Source organism: Phoxinus phoxinus (genome assembly GCF_949152265.1).
Source record: "Phoxinus phoxinus genome assembly, chromosome: 10".
Lineage (NCBI taxonomy): Eukaryota > Metazoa > Chordata > Actinopteri > Cypriniformes > Leuciscidae > Phoxinus > Phoxinus phoxinus.
This window is the reverse complement of record NC_136885.1, coordinates 27,967,458-27,987,340: the sequence shown is the minus strand read 5'-3', so window position 1 is coordinate 27,987,340 and position 19,883 is coordinate 27,967,458. Positions and strand designations below refer to the sequence as shown.

The following is a 19,883-nucleotide window of genomic DNA, read 5'->3' as shown; positions in this document are numbered from 1 at the left end:
TTGTGTTACGCAGCACGATTGCACTTCAGCAAGAACCAATGCGGTTCATTCTCGTGTTACGCAGCACGATTGAGCTTCTGCAAGAACCAATGCGGTTAATTTCCGTGTGTTACGCGGCACGTTTGAGCTTCCGCAAGAACCAAATGAGGTTTTTTTCGGTTGAGCTCCTGTTTATGTTTGCTGATCAATGTGTATATGTGAATAAAAGCCTATATTAAATCTGTTTGTCATATAAAGCAATCAAGTTTCTTCAGAAAATGTGGACTAAACTGCTCAATTCATATGGATTAGTTGCGTGCGTTCATGAGCACCATGTTGCATGCGTGTTGTGTTGATGTGAAAGGAGACATGGTTAAGTGTTGGAGATTAATATTTTAGTAAATAAAGTGGTAATTTATGTTATTTTGCGCAAAAAAGGCACTCTCATCACCCCCCAAATTTTTGATGATCACTAAACCTTTGAACAATATACTTTTAACATTTAAAATAATCCTATTGTAAATATCCTATCTACATGTATAAATATCGTATTTATGGATTTAAATATCCATTTACTAATGAATCAAATCACAGTCACATAAATTCATCTAGTATTGCACATTTTGCTAGTGTGGGATGAGGGAGGAATACAACGAAAAGAAGTGGAGGTAACACAAAGCAGAAAGACTGATCCGTATGGATGTGGATTTCTTTCCTCTGTTAAATCAGTGATATGAAAGGGGGGGCAGGAAGAGAGAGAGATTTACTGCAAGGATAGCACATTCCTGACATATGCTATGGGGAAAAAAAATGGAGAAAAATCCACTGGGATGCATTTCAAACATAAGCCTAATAGCTGGCGAAGAAACAGTTGTTTAGATGGGATTACATGACAGGGACGAGACTAAAACAAAAACTTAAATCTCTGACCTGGCTCATGCTGAAACACGTGTTTGTCAACACAAACCGACCGTGAACTGTTTATGTAAAAGTCATCACGGTTCAACGGTCACCCTGATCCTTGTATGCCTTACAGATGTGCATGAGAATCCGTCTTCCCGAGCAGAATCAAACAAACAGGGCGAGAGGGTGCTGAGGCCATTCATATCATATAACTGGGTTTTTTGAAGACTTCCATGTTTCCCAATTATTATTTTTGAAATTAGCAGTGGGCAATTACCTCCAGTTGTGTGCAGAATCTGAACGTCTTCCATGAGGAAAACTAAACAGCCTACTGGTAAATCAAACCATGCGTGTCCACAAATCATTTCGGCACATGTGGATGTCATAAATAATTCTGTTGTTGGGTTGAGTGCAGAGAAGACACTGAAAAAAAGAAGAAAAGGAAAAATGTTGAAGCGTAATAAAATTATACCAGTGGCCTCTTCGTTTTCTAAGAGAGGTAACCACCACTTTAAGAAACTGTGTGAGGTTATTTTCAATCAGGATGTTACAATCCCCAAACCTCCATCCGAATGACATGCTCTCTTCACCACAAGGGGCAAGAGAATGTGTTCCAAATAATTTAGTTTTATTATGATTGCTTTTTTTATTATTAACCGAGACATGACATAATATTACTAAAACAACGTGTGTCAGGACATGTGTGTATGTGTGTGTGTGTGTGTGTGTGTGTGTGTGTGTTTGTGTGTGTGTGTGTGTGTGTGTGTGTGTGTGTGTGTGTGTGTGTGTGTGTGTGTGTGTGTGTGTGTATTAAAGCTGCACGATTTTGGATTTTTTTTTGTAAAGAGATCACAATACTCCCACGATTCTGGTGTAATGCTCACTTTATACATAGGATACTCTATTTTTGACAATTGTTTTTGTGTAAATATGTCTGCTCAAGTGCAAGACAAAAGCGAGCTCAGTTTAGCGCACATACAACTTTCCACACAGCACGCGAGTAATGGAATGAACTCCCTTTTGTGTCTTCTTGCACTTGAATATTTAAATTGTCAAAGCTTAAACTTTTGTGACCATGCAGCGCTGGACCTTCAACTTTTCCGAGCATCGTTTACATTTGTTCACGTTCATGCATTGCTAGAATTCATTAAAATGTTTCCCGCCAATTGGCGAGTGACACCGTTTCATTTCACATGCTCGCCAACGTCGATTTTGACTCACATTTGCCGTTTGGTGAGTGTTAATTTCAGTGCCTTGGAAGTGCTCATATATCAACCCAGTACCTTTCAAATACAATTTTGTTTTCCAGGACTGCATAAACACTGCCCTGGTAGCTGAACCGATAGGCTACATTAAAACTGCATGCATGTAAAGATGTATATGCCTAGCCAATACGCAAACAAGTTATAATGGTCACCATGCCTTCAAAAGGGGTTGAAATTCAATGCTTTGCTTTCAGGAGCAAAATCATACTTGCTGAGTCACAGCTAAATGTGTGGGGGCATGAGTTTGTGCACATGTGCCATACACGGAGACAGCTAGACGTAGACTCGTGTTGTTCACAAGATATCCAAACCAAGAAAAGGAAGTGTCAGCATCAAAGGAGGGAAATGTAGTGAAATTCCTTTCACCTCCAATAGCTGCCATTATGAATTCTACTTGGCACATGTCTAAGAGTCCTTTGTCCTTGAGCTGAAAGGCATCATTGTTTTGAAAGAAGAAATGAGGAGCAGAGTGAAATGCTTGTGAAGAAGTTAGTGCGAGAACAGAGCTGGTGTTTTCTGAAACTCAACACGAACATCTTCTCATATCAGCTCAACGTGCCTCAACCTGAACGCTATTCACAAAACTAAGAGGGTCTAAGTGAGTTTTTCTTGCAGATGCGGATATCTAGTTCCTGTTTGTCGATTACTTGCACTGTGTGAGATTTATACAGTGACTTTCACGGGGGTCGCCTTTTAAAAAAATAATTTGTCTGGGTATATTGAATGCACAATCTCACCAAACAGAACATTTATATTATTCTAATTGGGACAGAAAGTGTTTGAGCGACACATTACCCCCTCAAACGAAAGCAATGCTTTTTCACAATCATCTATTCAAATGTATCATGACTAATGTGTGGTCATTAGCAGGCAAAAAAAGTCAGGTTTCTATTTTCAATAGTGTTGCAAAGAAGCACTGCTTACACTGGAGGAGAGTCACTTCACTCGGCGGCCATCTTTGAAAGTCTCTCGGGCAGCTATTTCAGTCGTGGAAGAACAGCTTCTCCATCAAATTCTACACAGCTATTCACCAAGCTTACGATTAAATTTGATATTTGAAATCACCAATGAAATCTGACCACACCGGTCTCATTAATTCATTTAAATTCCTCTATAAAGCATTTTCGCATGTGCAGTCATAACAACCGGAGCTTCTAAAGGCAGCTGCAGTGACACAAGGACTTTATCAACTGCATGGCGAATGACTCTTTTATCTAGAAGGCGGGACTTATTCTGCCAAATTGCATGTTGTACTTTCTCCCATTAAAGGGCACCTATTATGGAATTTTGAAATTTACCTTTCATGTAGTGTGTAACATAGATCTAAGTGAACAAAAACATCCTGCAAAGTTTGAAATATGAAAGTGCACCGTATATAAAGTTATTGTCTTTCAAAAGTAAGAGTCGACTCGGAGTCATTTTTATGAATCGTTAGAAGACCGAAGCTTTTTCTCTGACTATGACGTCAACTTGTCAAGTTATTTGAATACGATACGCCCACTTATTGCGCTCCAAGGCCAGCAGGGAAACATCATGGCGACGAGACGCTGTGTTCTGAAGTGCGACTCAAAAGCCAACTTTTTTCATCTGCCCAAGGAGGAGCATTTGAAGACTAAGTGGCTACAATTCATATATACAACTATACCACAGAAGTATAGTCCGAGCCTTGTGCTTTGTTCGCGCCATTTTGAAGACGATTGCTTTTTAAATGCAATCAAACTTGGATTCGCGAGCTGGCTGATATTGAAGGAAGGTTTAGTTCCAAGTGTATTTGCATCAGCTTCCTCCTCCGTATCACAACCTGTAAGTGTTATTAATAATTGTTGCTTTTATGTTTTATGTAGCATGCTTAATTATTATTTAGTTTGTTGTGTGTAAGCACCGTTTAGCTTCTAGGTCTTCAATGGCAATTGTATTGAGATATGTGAAGTGTTTGTCGTTGTTTTCGGAGTTGTCTTAAAGAATAGAATAATACCTCATAGTTACTTAACTGCATTTTTTTTTTGTAAAAACGTTATGTTTATGCATATATTGCTAATGCAAATAAAGACTGATTGTGCTTTTACAATATGAACTCTGGGCTATGCTCGCTAACATAACATTAAATTCTTTATCTTATTTTTAGTTTTTTACTACAAACTAAGCAGTGGACTATAATCATTACTATAACACAATTTAATTGATAAAAGCATCATTGTACTCCGTGTTAAACAATAAGTATTATCTCTGTAAACACTGCTGGGTCATCTGACCAATCAACGCAGATTAGCGTCGCGCAAAGGAGGGGTTTGGAAAAATGAGTCGTTGAACGAATCATTTGGGATTCGGTGAGCAAATCAGGTAAAAATAAATGCATATTATACGAAAACAAAAGTGTTTTTTGACATTGCATGCACGTAAAACTGTTGTTGGGGACTCCATAAACAACATTAGGAACATTTTAAATGTCATAATAGGTGCCCTTTAATAGTAATTTGCAACTGGTTCAAGTTGGTCACGCAAATCCGCCGCATTGACCAAAAGAAGCCTGCTTCTGTGAAAGTGACTTCTGTGTGAGCTGTTCTTCCATACATCGCTACATATTGACAATAGACAATCAACCTTTTAGCCTACGAAATTTGCCGTGAAATATCGATTGAGATTGAATGATTTTATCTTCCATGTATTTAATTTTTTTAAACAGTCCTCTACAACGTACAAAACAAGATGAAAACTGAAAGAATACTGTAATATTTAAGTCCTCTGCTGTTTTACTAAAAACGATAACTGAGATGCAATTTGCCATGGACGATGTTAATATTAGGAAATATCTGACTGCTGAATGCCATGACTGACCAATAAGAATCAAGTATCTCTTAGAGCAGTGTAATAATTGTGTGAAAATGGAATGTGCGGCATCCTTTTTATGACACCTTTTAAAACCCTCCAGATCCCTTGATTAGGGGCATCAGACGCATCAAATCCCCTATTAATTCGCACTCTGCCGTAGCACTTCAGTAGCTCTTTTATTGGCTGCAAGGCCTCGCATGGGATGAGACACTTGCGCCTGAGCCCAGAAGATAATTTACTAAGAGGGCTGATGTCTCAATGGACCAGGTCTGACGGGAAAAACTGTCTAAAAATTGGGATTCGAAATTTGGAGCCTTTCTGTCCCCCTCCCATAATTTGACACATGCCATGTGCTGTGACATACCGCAGGACTTGTTATGACAGCACAGACAGAAAAAGAGCATGCAGGCAACCCTTTCCACCAGCTGAATGCTAGCAACTCGCTTCAGAAATACAGTGAAAAAAAGAGATCATGCATAATTTACAACTTCTGAGGTAAAACGGAGTTGTAAAAACTGACAGATCTGGCAAAATATATAAGTTGGACTTTGTACACAAGGTGGAGGAATAAACCTCATGTTACACGTTGAATGTAAATACTGCAAAGCACTTTGATTTCTCTGCATATGTCTGTGGTAGACTCTGGCTTGTAGAACACATCGTAGAATTTTTATTTCCATCACATTATAACTATATTATTTCTTTTTGAGGCAAAACCACTGTGTATAATCTGCCAATTGTTGGGGAGAGCATTCCACTTTGGTCTAATATGTTTCATGAATATAAACAATAAGATTAGCATTGGCTCTGCTAAACGGCACATTTATTTCCAAATGTGTTCTTACCTTGAAATACTGCAATCTGAACAGCCTCGCTTCACCGATACTAACTGAAAAACTGTTTCATTGAAACTTGATTTAGCAATGCATCATGTCCTGCATATAGACTAAAACGACAAAAGCAAATAACCTTTCGCGAAAATGGATTTGAGAGACTTGCATTTTGACAAATTGGATGGTGTATTTATATAACGCTGGCATTTGAAAAGCAACGTGTACGTGTCTGTTTTCACTAGAGCAGAAAACTGCCTTTTGCGATAGTCATTCTAAATCAATAATGACTGAAAATTACTATTTTACCCAGTAGTCAATATGCTCTGGTATTGCATAAATGCTTGGACAGTTCAGTAAATGAAGGGTAAACTCAAAGAACAACCTTCTGCTCAGAAAAAAAAAACTCACGGGCCTGTTTTTCATGGCTAGCCCTGTACTTGAAGGATCATTAAATACGAAAACACATTGTTCCTGGAAATCGTGCATTTCACTTTAAACAACACAAGCATCACAAGACAGATATCAGAGATGTTGAGTGAGTCCACATACTGTAGGTTCCTAAGCATTAAGAAACTGGCCAGATAGCAAACCATACTGTGTTTTATAAGCATATGAAACGTAAAGCTGTGAGGCGCAAAAATATTTGACTGTACGTAATCACACGTATAGACCTTACTGGCACCGATTTTTGTCATCAATAGTTTCAAATGGAAACATGCTTCTGATCTGCAGCTTTATAAAGCTCATGAAAGTCTTTTGATGGATGTTGACGTCTTGCTGCCTATGTGGAGAGTTTCCATGTCTGATATCAAAAAACCTTGTGGACTCACTCCAGCCAGAGAGAAAGAAAGGATGGAGGCCCACAGGAACTGCTGTGGTCTGAGAACATCATCTTGTCTATATTTACTTATTTTTTTGGGAGTGGAAATATACTCACATATCCAAAAATAAAGAAATAATATTAATTAAAAAAACGTTGTCCAGGTGCAGGCAAGAACTGCTAATTAAAGTAAGAATTCAGATTTATTTACTTTATATATCAAGAATTGCCCATTAAGTTATACAGGTGGAGATGGGGAAGATGGAGGGTTTCTGAAAGCGCACTGCAAACTGCTACAGCAAATGCTGACCAAGGTTTTGAAGGCTGAGCAGCGAGTTCATTGGCTACTGATACAGCAGGAACCAATCAGCTGCACCCTAGAAAATGATGTGATTGCAAGCAAATTGAGTTAAGGACCTATCAGCCTGCACCATCTAGTTTCATGACAGAACTTTGTATTTGATTACAGCTTTGGTGTTGAAAATGATCTTACTTCGTCTCTGAGATTCAGAGCATTCTTTACATCCACTCCTAATTCACATACAAGTTATGTTAGTAAAGTAAGCTGACTGGTATTACTTGCATACTGTATTTTATACATTTAAAATAAAATTGTAAATATAAGTTAGAAACATGCTAAGACGACAGCCTAATCAGTAAACAATGCTAAGCTATCAGACAAAACTACCAGTATACAAAATATATAAAGAGATAACCATGCGCTTAATAGAGTAACAAATCAATAAAAACTAATAAAAAAGTGTTTAAATTTTTCAATTTAAGTAAACTACATTTCTTATTTCCAAATATATGCTCCTCAAATTCAATCATTAAAAAATCAAATCATTAAAGAATAGGAATTCAGAACTGATATTGTCTCAAGATTACCAATCTCAACACACAAAGAGCAAGTTGGTGACTTTGTTCCTCCGTGATTAATTATATTCCCAGAAATGAAACTGAAGAAGATACACCTCACTTTGAGGCAAAACATTGTTTCTTTCTTGCATGGCGCACTGTGATGTGACTAGCCAGGGTTAACGTGTCTCATTCATCTTCAGTCTTCCCAGCCTCATCCCTAAACCATAGAGAGACAGATGTGCCGAGGGGGAAGCCCCATGCTTCAATTCAATTCTCTTGCCAATTCCAGCCACCCTGGGAATTCTATGGGAAACCATGGGGAGACTCCCTCTTTCCTCACCTTCTAAGGCTCTCTCTGATCATTGCGTTTCTTTTCGAAAAATAGCTCAGAGAAAAGTCACTTTCTACACATGGAGATTTATCTCCATTCATCGTCCGCGGTGCTGAGTGTATGGATTACAGATGATTAATACCTTCACTGACGCATCACCTGGGGAGTATCCACAGGGGCTTAAGTGTGTAATGCACAGCAGACATCCAAGTGTCTCTTCTACCCGCCTCGATACACCCTCATTTCACATGCATTACCATGGAAGCCTGTTTCCGCCTATATAAACAAAAAGGTTTTGTAAGATATAAAGTCACAAATACGATAAATATAGGCTACATTTTAATTGTGAGATACTAAGTAACAATTTATAGAAACAAAATTTAAATTATGATATATCATGTCAAAGTGTCACATTGTGAGATTTAAAGCTGACCATTCGACCTTAGTGTCTCTATGTCCGACAAGCTACGCCGCTCTCACGCCCCACCACGTTCTCACACAGTGAAAAATACATCGCGGAGCACAGAGCACACTGACAACAGACAGGACATACCAGGTGACTTTTGGGTTACTTTTGATATTAAACAAAGTCACACCTTTCAAATATGGTAATTTTTTAAAAGAAATGTAAACAATAAATACCGTTTTGTGGCTCTTATAATTTGTCTGACAGATCGCTGTATGCCTCAGTTAAAGCTGCTCGTGAACCGGTCATCTCTTCCTTCTAGTTAATTTATAGCATCAAAAACATGAATGAGCATAAGAAGGAATGTTGTTTTAACTGCATGAAGACTTTAGTACACACCGTTTTTCAAGTTCAAATCCTCCCATGTTAATCTGCAAACTCTCCTGACTGCTTTGTCGGACAAAATGGCGGATGGCGAAGTATGATTGGTCAGATCACCTGTCAATCAAGCTCGCTGCGAAGGGTCAATTCTGAGATATAAAGTAACAATTATGAAGAAGGAAAGTAGGAAATATGTGTAATGCAAGATATAAAGGTCATATTGTGAGATATTAAGTCACATCATGAGATTTCAAAATAAGTCACATTGTGAGATATTATGAGACAAAACGTCAATTGCAAGATATAAAGTAACAATTGAGGAAATAGTTGCCAATATGTTACAAACTGCAAGATGTCACATTGTGAAATGGAATATCACAATTATGAAAATTCGCAAGATAAAAAAGTAACAAAAACAAGAAACCAGTCCCATGTGAGACAGACATGTTGCTAAATATATTGCATTTATTAGAATTACAAGGTTATGAGTTATAAAACAAGATATAAAGTAATATTGCAAGATATCATGTCGGATTAAGAGATTGCAAAATAAGTCACATTGTGAGATATCACAATTATGAGAAATTAGAGGCAATAACAAGAAACAAAGTCGCAATTGCGACGTTGTGAAATGTAAACTCAATTATGAGAAACTAATTCACATTTGTAAGACATGAAGAAATTTTTTCACACTAGGCAGAAAAGGCTTCCATATATTAGAGATCAATGGAACAATTCACAAGCTTGCTGTGCAGGTGTGAGTCTAAGGTTGAGCTGTGTCATAACCTAAAGGAATAACATGGACAACTAATCCACAGTGCTTTGTCTTTGACCTCAATGGCATAGCATTTAAATGCTCCAGCTGTTTGACCTTTCTGGCATGAATGGGAGTCTGGTTCAGCTGATTTTCCATCTTCCTAAGAGGCACCGCAGAAATTAGAGCTGTGATTACTGGAACACTAAATCAGATGCAGGCTTTTTCGCTCTGTTTCTGTGTTGATGATCAACGACACTGTTTACACACATTCTAATAAATTGAATTAGTTGCTACCTGTACAAACGTTGCATGTTAAATTATGTTTCATGTTGCACTGGAGCACCTAGGCAACTTATTTTCAAATGTTAGATGGATGACTCTTCCAACTTATTCTTTCTAAAAACTTCTTGTAAAAATATTCCTAAACTTGGAAAAAAGCAAAAAAGAGGAAAAGAAAAACATCCTCCTGACTACAGATGGCACCATTGCGTTGAGTTGAAGGCCAGTTTGGAGTCTTGCACATCACTCACACATCAAAGTGATTGACATGTTCTTTTACAGACCACTTACAAGCCTTTAATGACCTTTACAAGAGAGGGCATTGACTTCTTCCATTCCTAGTTGCCTGGGAGACAAGGATCCACATGTAAATGATATTCTCACTCAAATGAACCATCCTTGATGGTTCCTCAAAAAGCTACACTTCAATGCAGCTGTTCCTGTAAAAATAACCGCTCTGTCAGTCTCCCTCCGCGGTCCCCAGGCTTTCGCCGGTTCTGCGAGCTTGGAATGCAAAATCAAACACAGACACATCCACTGACCAAAGTATTAAAACTGATGAGTAAATGACTTTCACCGCTCCCACTTCAGGCTTTCAAGCTCCTTAACAAGTCAGTCGGTCCATGAGGGGAAAAAATAAAAGAGAGAGGCAATAAAGTCAACGCTCAACTTTTCCACCGAACTGCATGTGAAATTATGAGACAATTGCCACGACTTAATAAACAAAAGAGATGGAAGTAGCAGCTGACCCGGCACGGGTGAGTGAGAAAATAACGCTCATTTAGTCCCGAAAGCGATGTGACCGTTACAAATGAGTGCAGTAGGAAACCAGACCTCCTTTTCACAACATCTCTCAATCTTTCCCACTCTCCCACTTGAGAAAAACCCAGATTTATGCATTGAAAGTGCTTTTGTTTTAATTACCGGCGAAGCTTTCCTGACGGTCTTGCTATAATTGAGGGGCACGAGTCCCAGTCGGATCGTTGGGAGCGAGAGACTGCCTGCTGCTCAGCCTTCTTTTAATGGGAATTTCTGTTGCTCTTAAGTATTTCAGCAGATCCCCGCAGCCGCCCGTGGGGTAGCGTGAAGCTGGGGCTCTATTGGTTCTTGAAGTCTTCTGAGGGCACATTATATGACCATAGTAATGGCGATTATTATCCTCTTTATTGGCATTATCATTCAGTGGTCCAAGGGTGGTCTGAATGGGATTCTAACCGCTCATTAACATAGCAGCTCGGTGAGTAGATGATCTTACAGCTGGGTGATTGAAAACGACTAGCCACAGCATTTCTAGAAAATGGGGCAAGACCGAAGAAATGATTCTCGGATATAAATGTACGAAACAAGTAATTGACCAATTAAGATCTACCAAAAGATAGATATGGTTATTCAAAAACGCAGTACTTTATTTTTCTAAGAAAGAAACAGATTCATAGCTGATCCTCTAGAAATTACCTTTGGATATCAATGCTAGAAACAGATATTTGATCAATGAAGACCCACCAAAATATTGCTATGGTAAGTCAAAAAATGCAGTCCTTTATTTTGCTAAAAAAAAAAAGACAAGATTCTTAGTTGATCTTCCAGCTGGGCCATTAAAAAACTACTAGCCATTACATTCCTAGAAGCCGGCGCGACAGAAGAAATTACCATTGAATGTCAATGCATGAAACAGATAATGAATGATCAATAAAAACCCACCAAAACATTGCAACGGTTAGTCAAAAAATGCAGTCCTTTATTTTGCTAAGAAAGAAATGGGTCAGTCATGACATCAGTTTCTAGCGCATACAGTAAGCACATTTCCATCTTCTCAGTTTACTCTCTAATCAAACCCTTAAAACTATCAGAACTGACTGAACTAGAAACATTACGCAGATTTTCCTTTTTATGCTCACTTCCGTTGCAGACGCATTTGATTCCACCACTCGTCCCAATGATAAGCTCTTAATAATAAATAAAGGAGTGCTGCCGGTTGAATCAAGAAACGTGGAATGGTTCGGGTTGTCTGAAGCCTACCAGGAGACCTCAAAACAATACAAAGATGGATGAACTGATATAGAGGTGGTTGGGTTGGGTGGTCTGGTCTGTGGGTGGTGGTGGAGTACTCCAGTGAGCAGGGAGAGCTGCCATGGTGTTGTGGTGACAGAGGTTGTGGGAAGGGGGGACAGAGCTGAGGTTTAAGACATGGTGATCTGCATGGACTCCAACATTTCTTCCACCGCCTTCACCGAGCATTTGTTCTCCTTCTTCCCACGGCCTGCCATCTAGTAGAAACAGAAAGAGAGGGGTTGATGAAAGGACATCATTCCATTTACAATGTTTTTGGACGTATTACGTTTTAACACAAACATTGTGGAGCGTCAGACTCCATAACATGCTGATGCTAAAAGACAAGTATTTGTGTACGATTCCCATGTCTTGCAGGAGCTGCATTCATAAAACACTTCAGACTGTTTCTAAGAGGGGTGAAGAGTGAATAAAGACCATTGTTACACATCTTTGAACCATAAGGCTCTATCCCAGCCTGCCTAAACTAGGAGATGAACCTATTTTTTGATGGGTCCCAGTGACATTAACCTATATTTAAATAAACTATATATAATTACCATAATATATATTGATGTCACTGTACTAAAGACTATATAGAATATGTATATATACTGTATATTGGTCCCTGACCAAAAATGTATGACTTATGTTGCTCTGCATACCTTTCCCCAATTAAACGCTTTCTTGTATGATAAATGTTTCTCTACCTAAGAGAAGGCTTTAGTATAAAAGACAAAAATGCATGTTTGAGCTGTTTCAACTGAAAGCAACTTGCACTAACATATCTTAAAATATATCAGTGGCATGATAAAATATATAATCTCAAGGTGCGCACCGGTAATGTTTTATTTTCTATGGCACGTTTATAAAAGCTACTTAAATACCCTAATTGTATTAAAGCCTAATCCTGGCTTAATCTAAGCCTCAGTCTGTGAACCCAGACCTAAAGACTTCGATATACTCAAGGCGAAGTTATTTTTCGTTCAGGCGTAAAACGAAGTTCAAAATACATGACCAGCGATATACTGTCATCGAACATCCGACGCTGCCCACACTGCTGAGAGCGACGGTTAGATGAATATGTAAAAATGTGCTGCGTGCTTTCCTCACAATAACAAAATAAACACACAACAAAATTGAGAAAACAGCAAGCATTTTAAAGCATAAGAAAAGCATCTGATCATTGTGATGTGGATGTTAGCACAAGCTCTAAGGCACTCCAGTAAAGTCACGTCACGTTTATTTATACATCACTTTATACAATAGATAGCTTAAAATCAAGCAGCTTTACCATATTAAACATGAAAAAACAGTGTCAGTGTCTCGTTTTATCAGTGCAACTTCATTTTCTACAATAAAGCAGCTCTCCAGTGTGTTCTCACGGGACGTCGGAGCACAACCGCCTGAACAGGCCAAATTAACTAGAAAAGATTTCCATTTGAAAGAAGGCGGAGCCTCAGCGCACTACCTATTATGGAATCGCCACGGACCAATGGTTGTACAAAGGTGTTTAGCAGCCAAAGCGCTCTTTACAAACTCTCAAAACGAAAATAAACCGAACTTCATTTCAGCCTGATTTTGTTATAAATTACATCACATTAGTTTGTTCTTCGATTTCGCTTGAAGTATATCTGGCACTTAACGGTATTCACTTTTTTATATATATTTTTTTAATATTTTATGTATTTTAACTAAAATATTAATTTAACAATTTGCTATTTGTTTTTCAAAGATACAAGTTTTAGCTGCATTAAAATTTTACTTGATGGCTCAAAAATAGTTTGAATAGTGATGACGCCTCTGCCAGCACTAGTAGAGTAATTGAGATGCCGCCGCGGGTCTCTATTCCTCTCTCCTTGTTTGCCCTATGAGAGTAAAAGGATTGGAGGGATACTACAGCCTAATGAGTCACCAACTTACACGCTCACTCACAAAGACCCATTAGCCGACAGACCCCATGGCCAAGCATACTTACTCACACGCTCTTGCCACATCCGCTGTGACTCATCTGCTAAGAGTCCCTCTGCCTTGCTCAAACTGGACAAATTGAGCATATCGGCCAAAGCTCACTTCTCTATCCTCTCCTCCAGCAATTGACATAATAAACCAATCCACTATCCATTAAAGGCTGTGCTCTCCGTTTCTCCTCATTAGTCTCATCTGACGTCTGCAGCTCCAGCAGAGGAACCAATGCAAGGTGTTTAAGAAGTCAAGGTTTGTCAGGTTAGCAAAGTCCCATTAACCCTGGCTGGTACATGCTGGAACAACACCAAAAAAGCTGAAGATGAACAGACACCGGTAAACTGAAATGCTTTGCTAGCAGGTTAACTCATCCAATCAAACCGTATACATATTAGATTAATCAGATAAAAAAAAGTTAATTTATTCCTGTGATGGCAAAGTTGAATTTTCAGAAGTCATTACTCCAGTCTTAGGATTCACATGATTCATCAGAAATCATCCTAATATGCTTATTTGATGCTCAAGAAACATTTCTTATTATCAATGTTGATGTAATGTCAGGTGAACTCTGGATCTAAATGCAGTGCATTTAATAAATCAAGATAAAATGGCAGAAGATAAAAGGAACAGAACTGACGACACAGGCGATACATCCATAAATGGATAAGAACTAACTTTAGGGTTTAAAGACAATTAGCAAACAAGATACACCTGGGAACAATCAACACGAAAACTACAAACTGACTATGAAATGGGGCACCACACAGGAAATAACTTGCACTGCCTAATATTTTTGTGGAAACCACAATATATATTTTTTAGGATTCTGTGATGAACAATTTTTTGAAATAGAAATATTTTGTACCATTATAAATGTCTTTACTGTCACTTTTGATCAATTGAATCTGAAATATATATATTTTTGTCTGAATAAAGCTTACTTTAATAAATATACAATATGATTTTTTTGATACATTTAAAGGATTTCATTTTAAATTTAAAGGATATTTTCCTAAAGAGAAAAAAATGGGCCCAGATTAGCTTTGGTGGTTCTCACAAACAAAGATGTCAGATTTCAAATTGCGCCAGCCGAACAACTGCCATTGAGATAAATGGGAATGCTAACAGACGGCTTTCTCCAGGTATTCTAGACCTCCTTGGACGAAACATCTGCATCGTAATGGGCTGTGGGTGCGCTTGTAGAAAGAAGGAACCAGCAATCCCACTGAACTCATTGGGTAAATAGAAAAAAAACACACAAAGCATGGCCGAGAGAGCATGGCAGTGCCGTTTCTGGGCTTGGCAGTGCATATCTGTGTCCCTGCAAGTAATTCATGGGTCCCGCTGGACATGTACACATACAGAGAGACAAATGTTATTTTCTTACTGGGAAACATCGCTAGATTAATAGAGCTGATATGTGGTCTAAATGCCAGGCTGCCGTTCCCAGCATTCTCTCAAAAACCCCACGTTATTGTGCAAGTGAGCTGTGTGGTTTCTCCTGAACGATGGATTCCATCGCGTTTTAGACGAGTGCAGAAGTCAAGGGCATCTACAAATGGCACAGAGGACTACTCGATGTTCAGCAGCCCATGGATATCATGCATTTCAAAGCAATTAGACATGTACACATGCTGACTCGGTGCCAATGTTTGCATTGATCGTGGCTGACACGCGACCAGGTAATTGCTCACTTAGGAAATTAAGCGATATGCGTGTGCCTTTTGTTTCTGAGTGTTAGATAATGGACTGACCCTGTCATATTGCTCAATCTGCTGTGAGTGAGGGCTACGGCATTACGCATCAGAAGCCCTGTGTTGCACCCTAATCCATCAGCGAGGTGAGTCATCCGTCTGTATGACTATTATGAAACGTGGACTGACTCGGGACTTGACAGCCGCTGTGGCTGAGTGATATCAGCGATGAATTATTAGCTCTATATTGAGAGAGAGAAGGATAAAGTTAATGTATTTATGCTCAAAGTCAAAGACAGAAAGCACTAAGAGGAAAAAATGAGTGAGTTGAGAAGAGAATGTCCTAACAAATTCAATTCGAACAGTTGTCCGAGGACACCAACCGTGGCCAGAGAGTGACTTGCCTCTGCCATCAAATGAAGGTATGCTAACCACCAGAGGTTGGAGGCACCGTTAACCTCCAAAAGACCTCATCAATCAAAGCTACTCTGCTAAAGGGTGACTCAACTTCTCTTTGAAAGACCTCAGAAGATCTTCAAAGCAAGGAGTACAACAGGTTATGTTGACCTCTCAATACAACTAAGGTGCTTTCAGGTATAGTGAACGAGGTCAAGGATAAATTGCTTATTCTGAATAGCCTTAGGTTAATTCTTACCTGCATATTCAAAGAGATGGACACAGATGATTCTCACACAATATTTCAAGTTCTCTCAACATTAACAACATCAACACCAACATAATAGTCTCTGACTCATCTTGTGTTTACAAAAGAAGAAGAAGAAATCTACGTATCATATGTGATACCTCCCAAGAACCAAGTGTCAACAGCAGATATCTTTGTTGTTTTGACAAAACATTGTACAACACCTTGTCTGAAAGGGATAGTTTACCAAAAAAAACATTGTGTCTAACCCTCATGTTGTTCCAAACCTGTTTGATTTAATTATGTGGAACGAAAACATTATTTTGAAGAAAGGTTTTGTCCATACAATAAAAGTCAATGAGGTCCAAAACAACACTGGACCCAATTTAATTGCATTGTATGCACGGGGATGGTGAGACCTTTTGAAATGTTGCACAGTGACTATCAATCAGGCAAATCAGTCCGAACATATTTTTTATGTTTAATATAAAACTACATGGACCATGATTTCTGGCCTATGAGATTTCACTGTGGGAGGGACTCGTAACGCGACAAATATAGGAACCAAGCACCGTCACAAAGTCTTGACGCATGATGCTGCTGACGCTATGGTTAGGACACAATGTCAGAATGACTGCCATCCATAAGCAATGACGTACTTGTGAGTAAAGTCTCACCTGAGGCATACGGAGCAGTGAATGGAGGAGAAAGATACAGAAGATGATTGTGTAAAAAAAGACAGAAGGAATGAAAGGAACATTAATATCCATTTATTGGGTGGTCTGGAAATTCCAACAGAAAACCAGCCAAGTTTTTAATACACCCTCAGGGTTGGAGACCACAAGGTCGATGTGTTACTTTTGAAAGTGGATAACAATCCTTAAATATTTCATTCTATGAAAGAAATGTAAAACGGCAACAATGCACATTTTATAGGTCCCTTTAGCATTACAGGTATAATTGACCCAAAAATGAAAATAGGCATTTTAGCATCTTTCCTCTCTAGAATACAAATGAAAAATGTCTCAGTATTTTTTTTTTATTCATGCAATTCAAGTGCATGGACAAAATCAGTTCTTTAAAATATCTTATTTTCTGTTCTACTGAAGTAAGTTACAGGTTTAGAAAGACATGAGGGTGAGTAAGTGATGTCAAGTTTTAATTTTTGTGTGAACCCTCTCTTTAACTGCAAGATCCAGTTCATTCTGATCAGAATTTGGTCTTGTGACGTACATCTGAAGAACCCCTCTTTGGAACTGAGACGCCAACCAACACGTCAAAGGGAGCTCCATCTAGAGAGTGTGACAAGAGTCCTCCAACCGCACAGGAAACACTCCAAGGGTACGCTTGTGTGTGTGTGCGGCCCTAATGGCCCCACTTGCTGACTAAGGACCCCTTTATTACACTTTTAACTGTCAATCCTTAAATAAGCAATGTATATCACCCTGATGGCAGTTAAGATTTCAAATAAATCTATAATATTTACATTGTGTACCATGGCAACAGCATAGACCGCTTTAGTGATACCATGCGCGCTGCACTTCACTTTTTCCTCTCTTCTGCTATCATTATTGCCTCCCTTTGCAGCCGTGGTGTGCACGCTGCATATTTTCCCCTTGCTAACTCCCGAGGCCTGTGTTTGGCACCAGCTGTTATGCTTCATAGGGATAGTGGCGCTTTAACATGCAGACATAGAAAACAGCTGCGTAACACAATGCCAGGCCCTGTGGGCTTAAGTCAACACATTAGCTGCGCTCTGCCCAGGCACGCGTGTTCAGCACAGACCCAGCGTGAAGGCATGGCATACGCTCACTGTCTGGGGATGTGCTCTCCTGTCTGTATATCAGATTGTGCTCTGCAAGAGAGAGAGAAAGAACGAACCTGGGCAGCCAAACGGCATTGCCAGTAACTAGGGCTGGGCGGTATGACTAGGTAGAGATTCTGCTATACATCTGTGGCAAGATTTAAAAGATCCAATGACAAGCAGAAAACAGTAATAAGTGTTCAGATTCAAACATCACACACAAAAATTTGTGATAAATACAATACCGCTCAAAAGTTTGGGGTGGGTAGTATTATTAATGTTTTTGAAGCTCATAAATGTTGCATTTTATTAGATCAAAAACACAGACAAATGCTATGAAATACTGTTTTCTCTTTTAAAGTATTTAAAATTTATTCCTGTGATGGTAAAGCTGAATTTTCAGCAGCCGTTACTCAATCTTCAGTCACATTGATACATCATAAATCATTCTAATATGGTATCTGTCTGTCTGTCTGTCTGTCTGTCTGTCTGTCTGTCTGTCTATCTATTGTATATACCATACACACACAAACACACACACATATAGCCCCTGAACGGCAACTCTGTTAAAAATTAGATAATGATATTGAGCGAACGCTTTCCCCACATAGTAAATATTCATCAAATACTTTTGCTTCAAACCCGCTAAATCTCAGCCTCCGTCCATTCAGAAATACCGCCACTCAAAACGCCACTTACTTTTGCTAGGAAAAGCCTCAAAGTTCACAGAACCAATCAGAACAAGCGAATCGAATCATATGATTTCAAGATGACTGACGCTGTGCGTATGAGCCGGCTTTCAATTGTCGAGCTGCAAGTTTTTATCCTGATTAAATAGATATTAAACTACCGGTAAACAAGATGTTTAGAAGAGGTTTATACTAGAAATGTAAATTGTATGACAACGGATGTTTAGATTTGGACAAATATCAGTTTAATGTTTACTTAATGCACAACTTAACATTAGGCATACACTTTTTATCTTTTTATTTTTGATACATACTTTTATATATTTTAATATTGTATATAGATTATAAAATTTTTTAATATATATTCTATATTTTTATTTATTTTGAGCATGGTGTATATTGTGTAGTTATTGTATACATTTGTTGTTGTTATCCAATAAAGTGTGCTGTCATTTTGTGTCATAATGGTTATATTGTGTGAATTGTTTTTTTTTTTCCTATATTTTTGAGCCGTTTACCTTTATTCAGAAAGGACAGTGAAGAGTGACTGGAGAGAAATAGGTGGAATTGGGGAAATGACTGCGGGTCAAATTCGAACCCGGGTCGCCTGTGAGCTGACCTGAATATGATACCGACATGGCAGTAGTGATTTTGCAACTGTTTACTAGGTCTTCGCTGGTTTTGCAGCATGTATACTGTTAAACAGAACTTTTTTGGGAAAGATTTAGGTTATACCACCCAGTAACTGATGCATTCCTCTTACCTGATATGCTCTGCTAATCTGAGAGGTGGCCCATGCGGCGTATTTCACATTGTCCTTCTTCACCTTTGCGCTTACTTTTGGGCTGGCAGCAATGTGACTCGCCGACTGCGGGAGAAGACGACGAGAAAAAGACAACAAACAAGGGTGAGATGGACCACAGTGTTGGGGCAAACACATAAAGATTAGAGTATCACCATTCCTGGAAAGCGTCAAGATAAAAATCCATTGGCTCCCACTTAAATCCCACATAATGGAAGGGTGGCTAAACCCTGATGGCAATGGAGGGTATTTTTTAAAGGGTGGAAAATGTGAGGGTTTTGAGCCTGGTTGAGTAGTGAAAAAAAAAAAAAAAAAAAAGGCCTAGACGCTGTGTTAACGCAGCCTGATGTGTCTCGCATCAGAGATAGGAAAGGCGGTGCTGACAGGACTGGGAGTGTCAGGGAGGCGGCGTGTGAACGGCATAGCGCAACGTGAATCATGCTCTCCAGCCGTTACAAGATCTCCGTTCCACAACCACAAATCCTCCATCTTTCCCTCGTTATTGCTATTAGACCCGCTCAGCAGAGCTTGCAGGACTCTGTCGGCTAACATGAAAGCCCTTCCTCATGGATCTGCTGAAACTTTAACTGCAC

At 39.0% G+C, this 19,883-nt stretch overlaps 1 protein-coding gene across 2 annotated transcripts in view; it reads right to left on the bottom strand.

The window, feature by feature from the left end:
- Positions 1 to 11,365: 11,365 nt before the first annotated feature.
- emc2 (ER membrane protein complex subunit 2) overlaps positions 11,366 to 19,883 on the bottom strand; it is a 37,035-nt gene continuing 28,517 nt past the window's right edge. For both annotated transcript variants that reach the window (XM_079625317.1, XM_079625318.1), the window contains 2 exons: positions 19,252 to 19,356; positions 11,366 to 11,911 (listed from right to left, as the gene is read on the bottom strand). In XM_079625317.1, the coding sequence (XP_079481443.1) occupies positions 11,825 to 11,911; positions 19,252 to 19,356 (192 nt within the window). In that variant the 3' untranslated portion in view covers positions 11,366 to 11,824. The remainder of the gene's footprint in view (positions 11,912 to 19,251; positions 19,357 to 19,883) is intronic.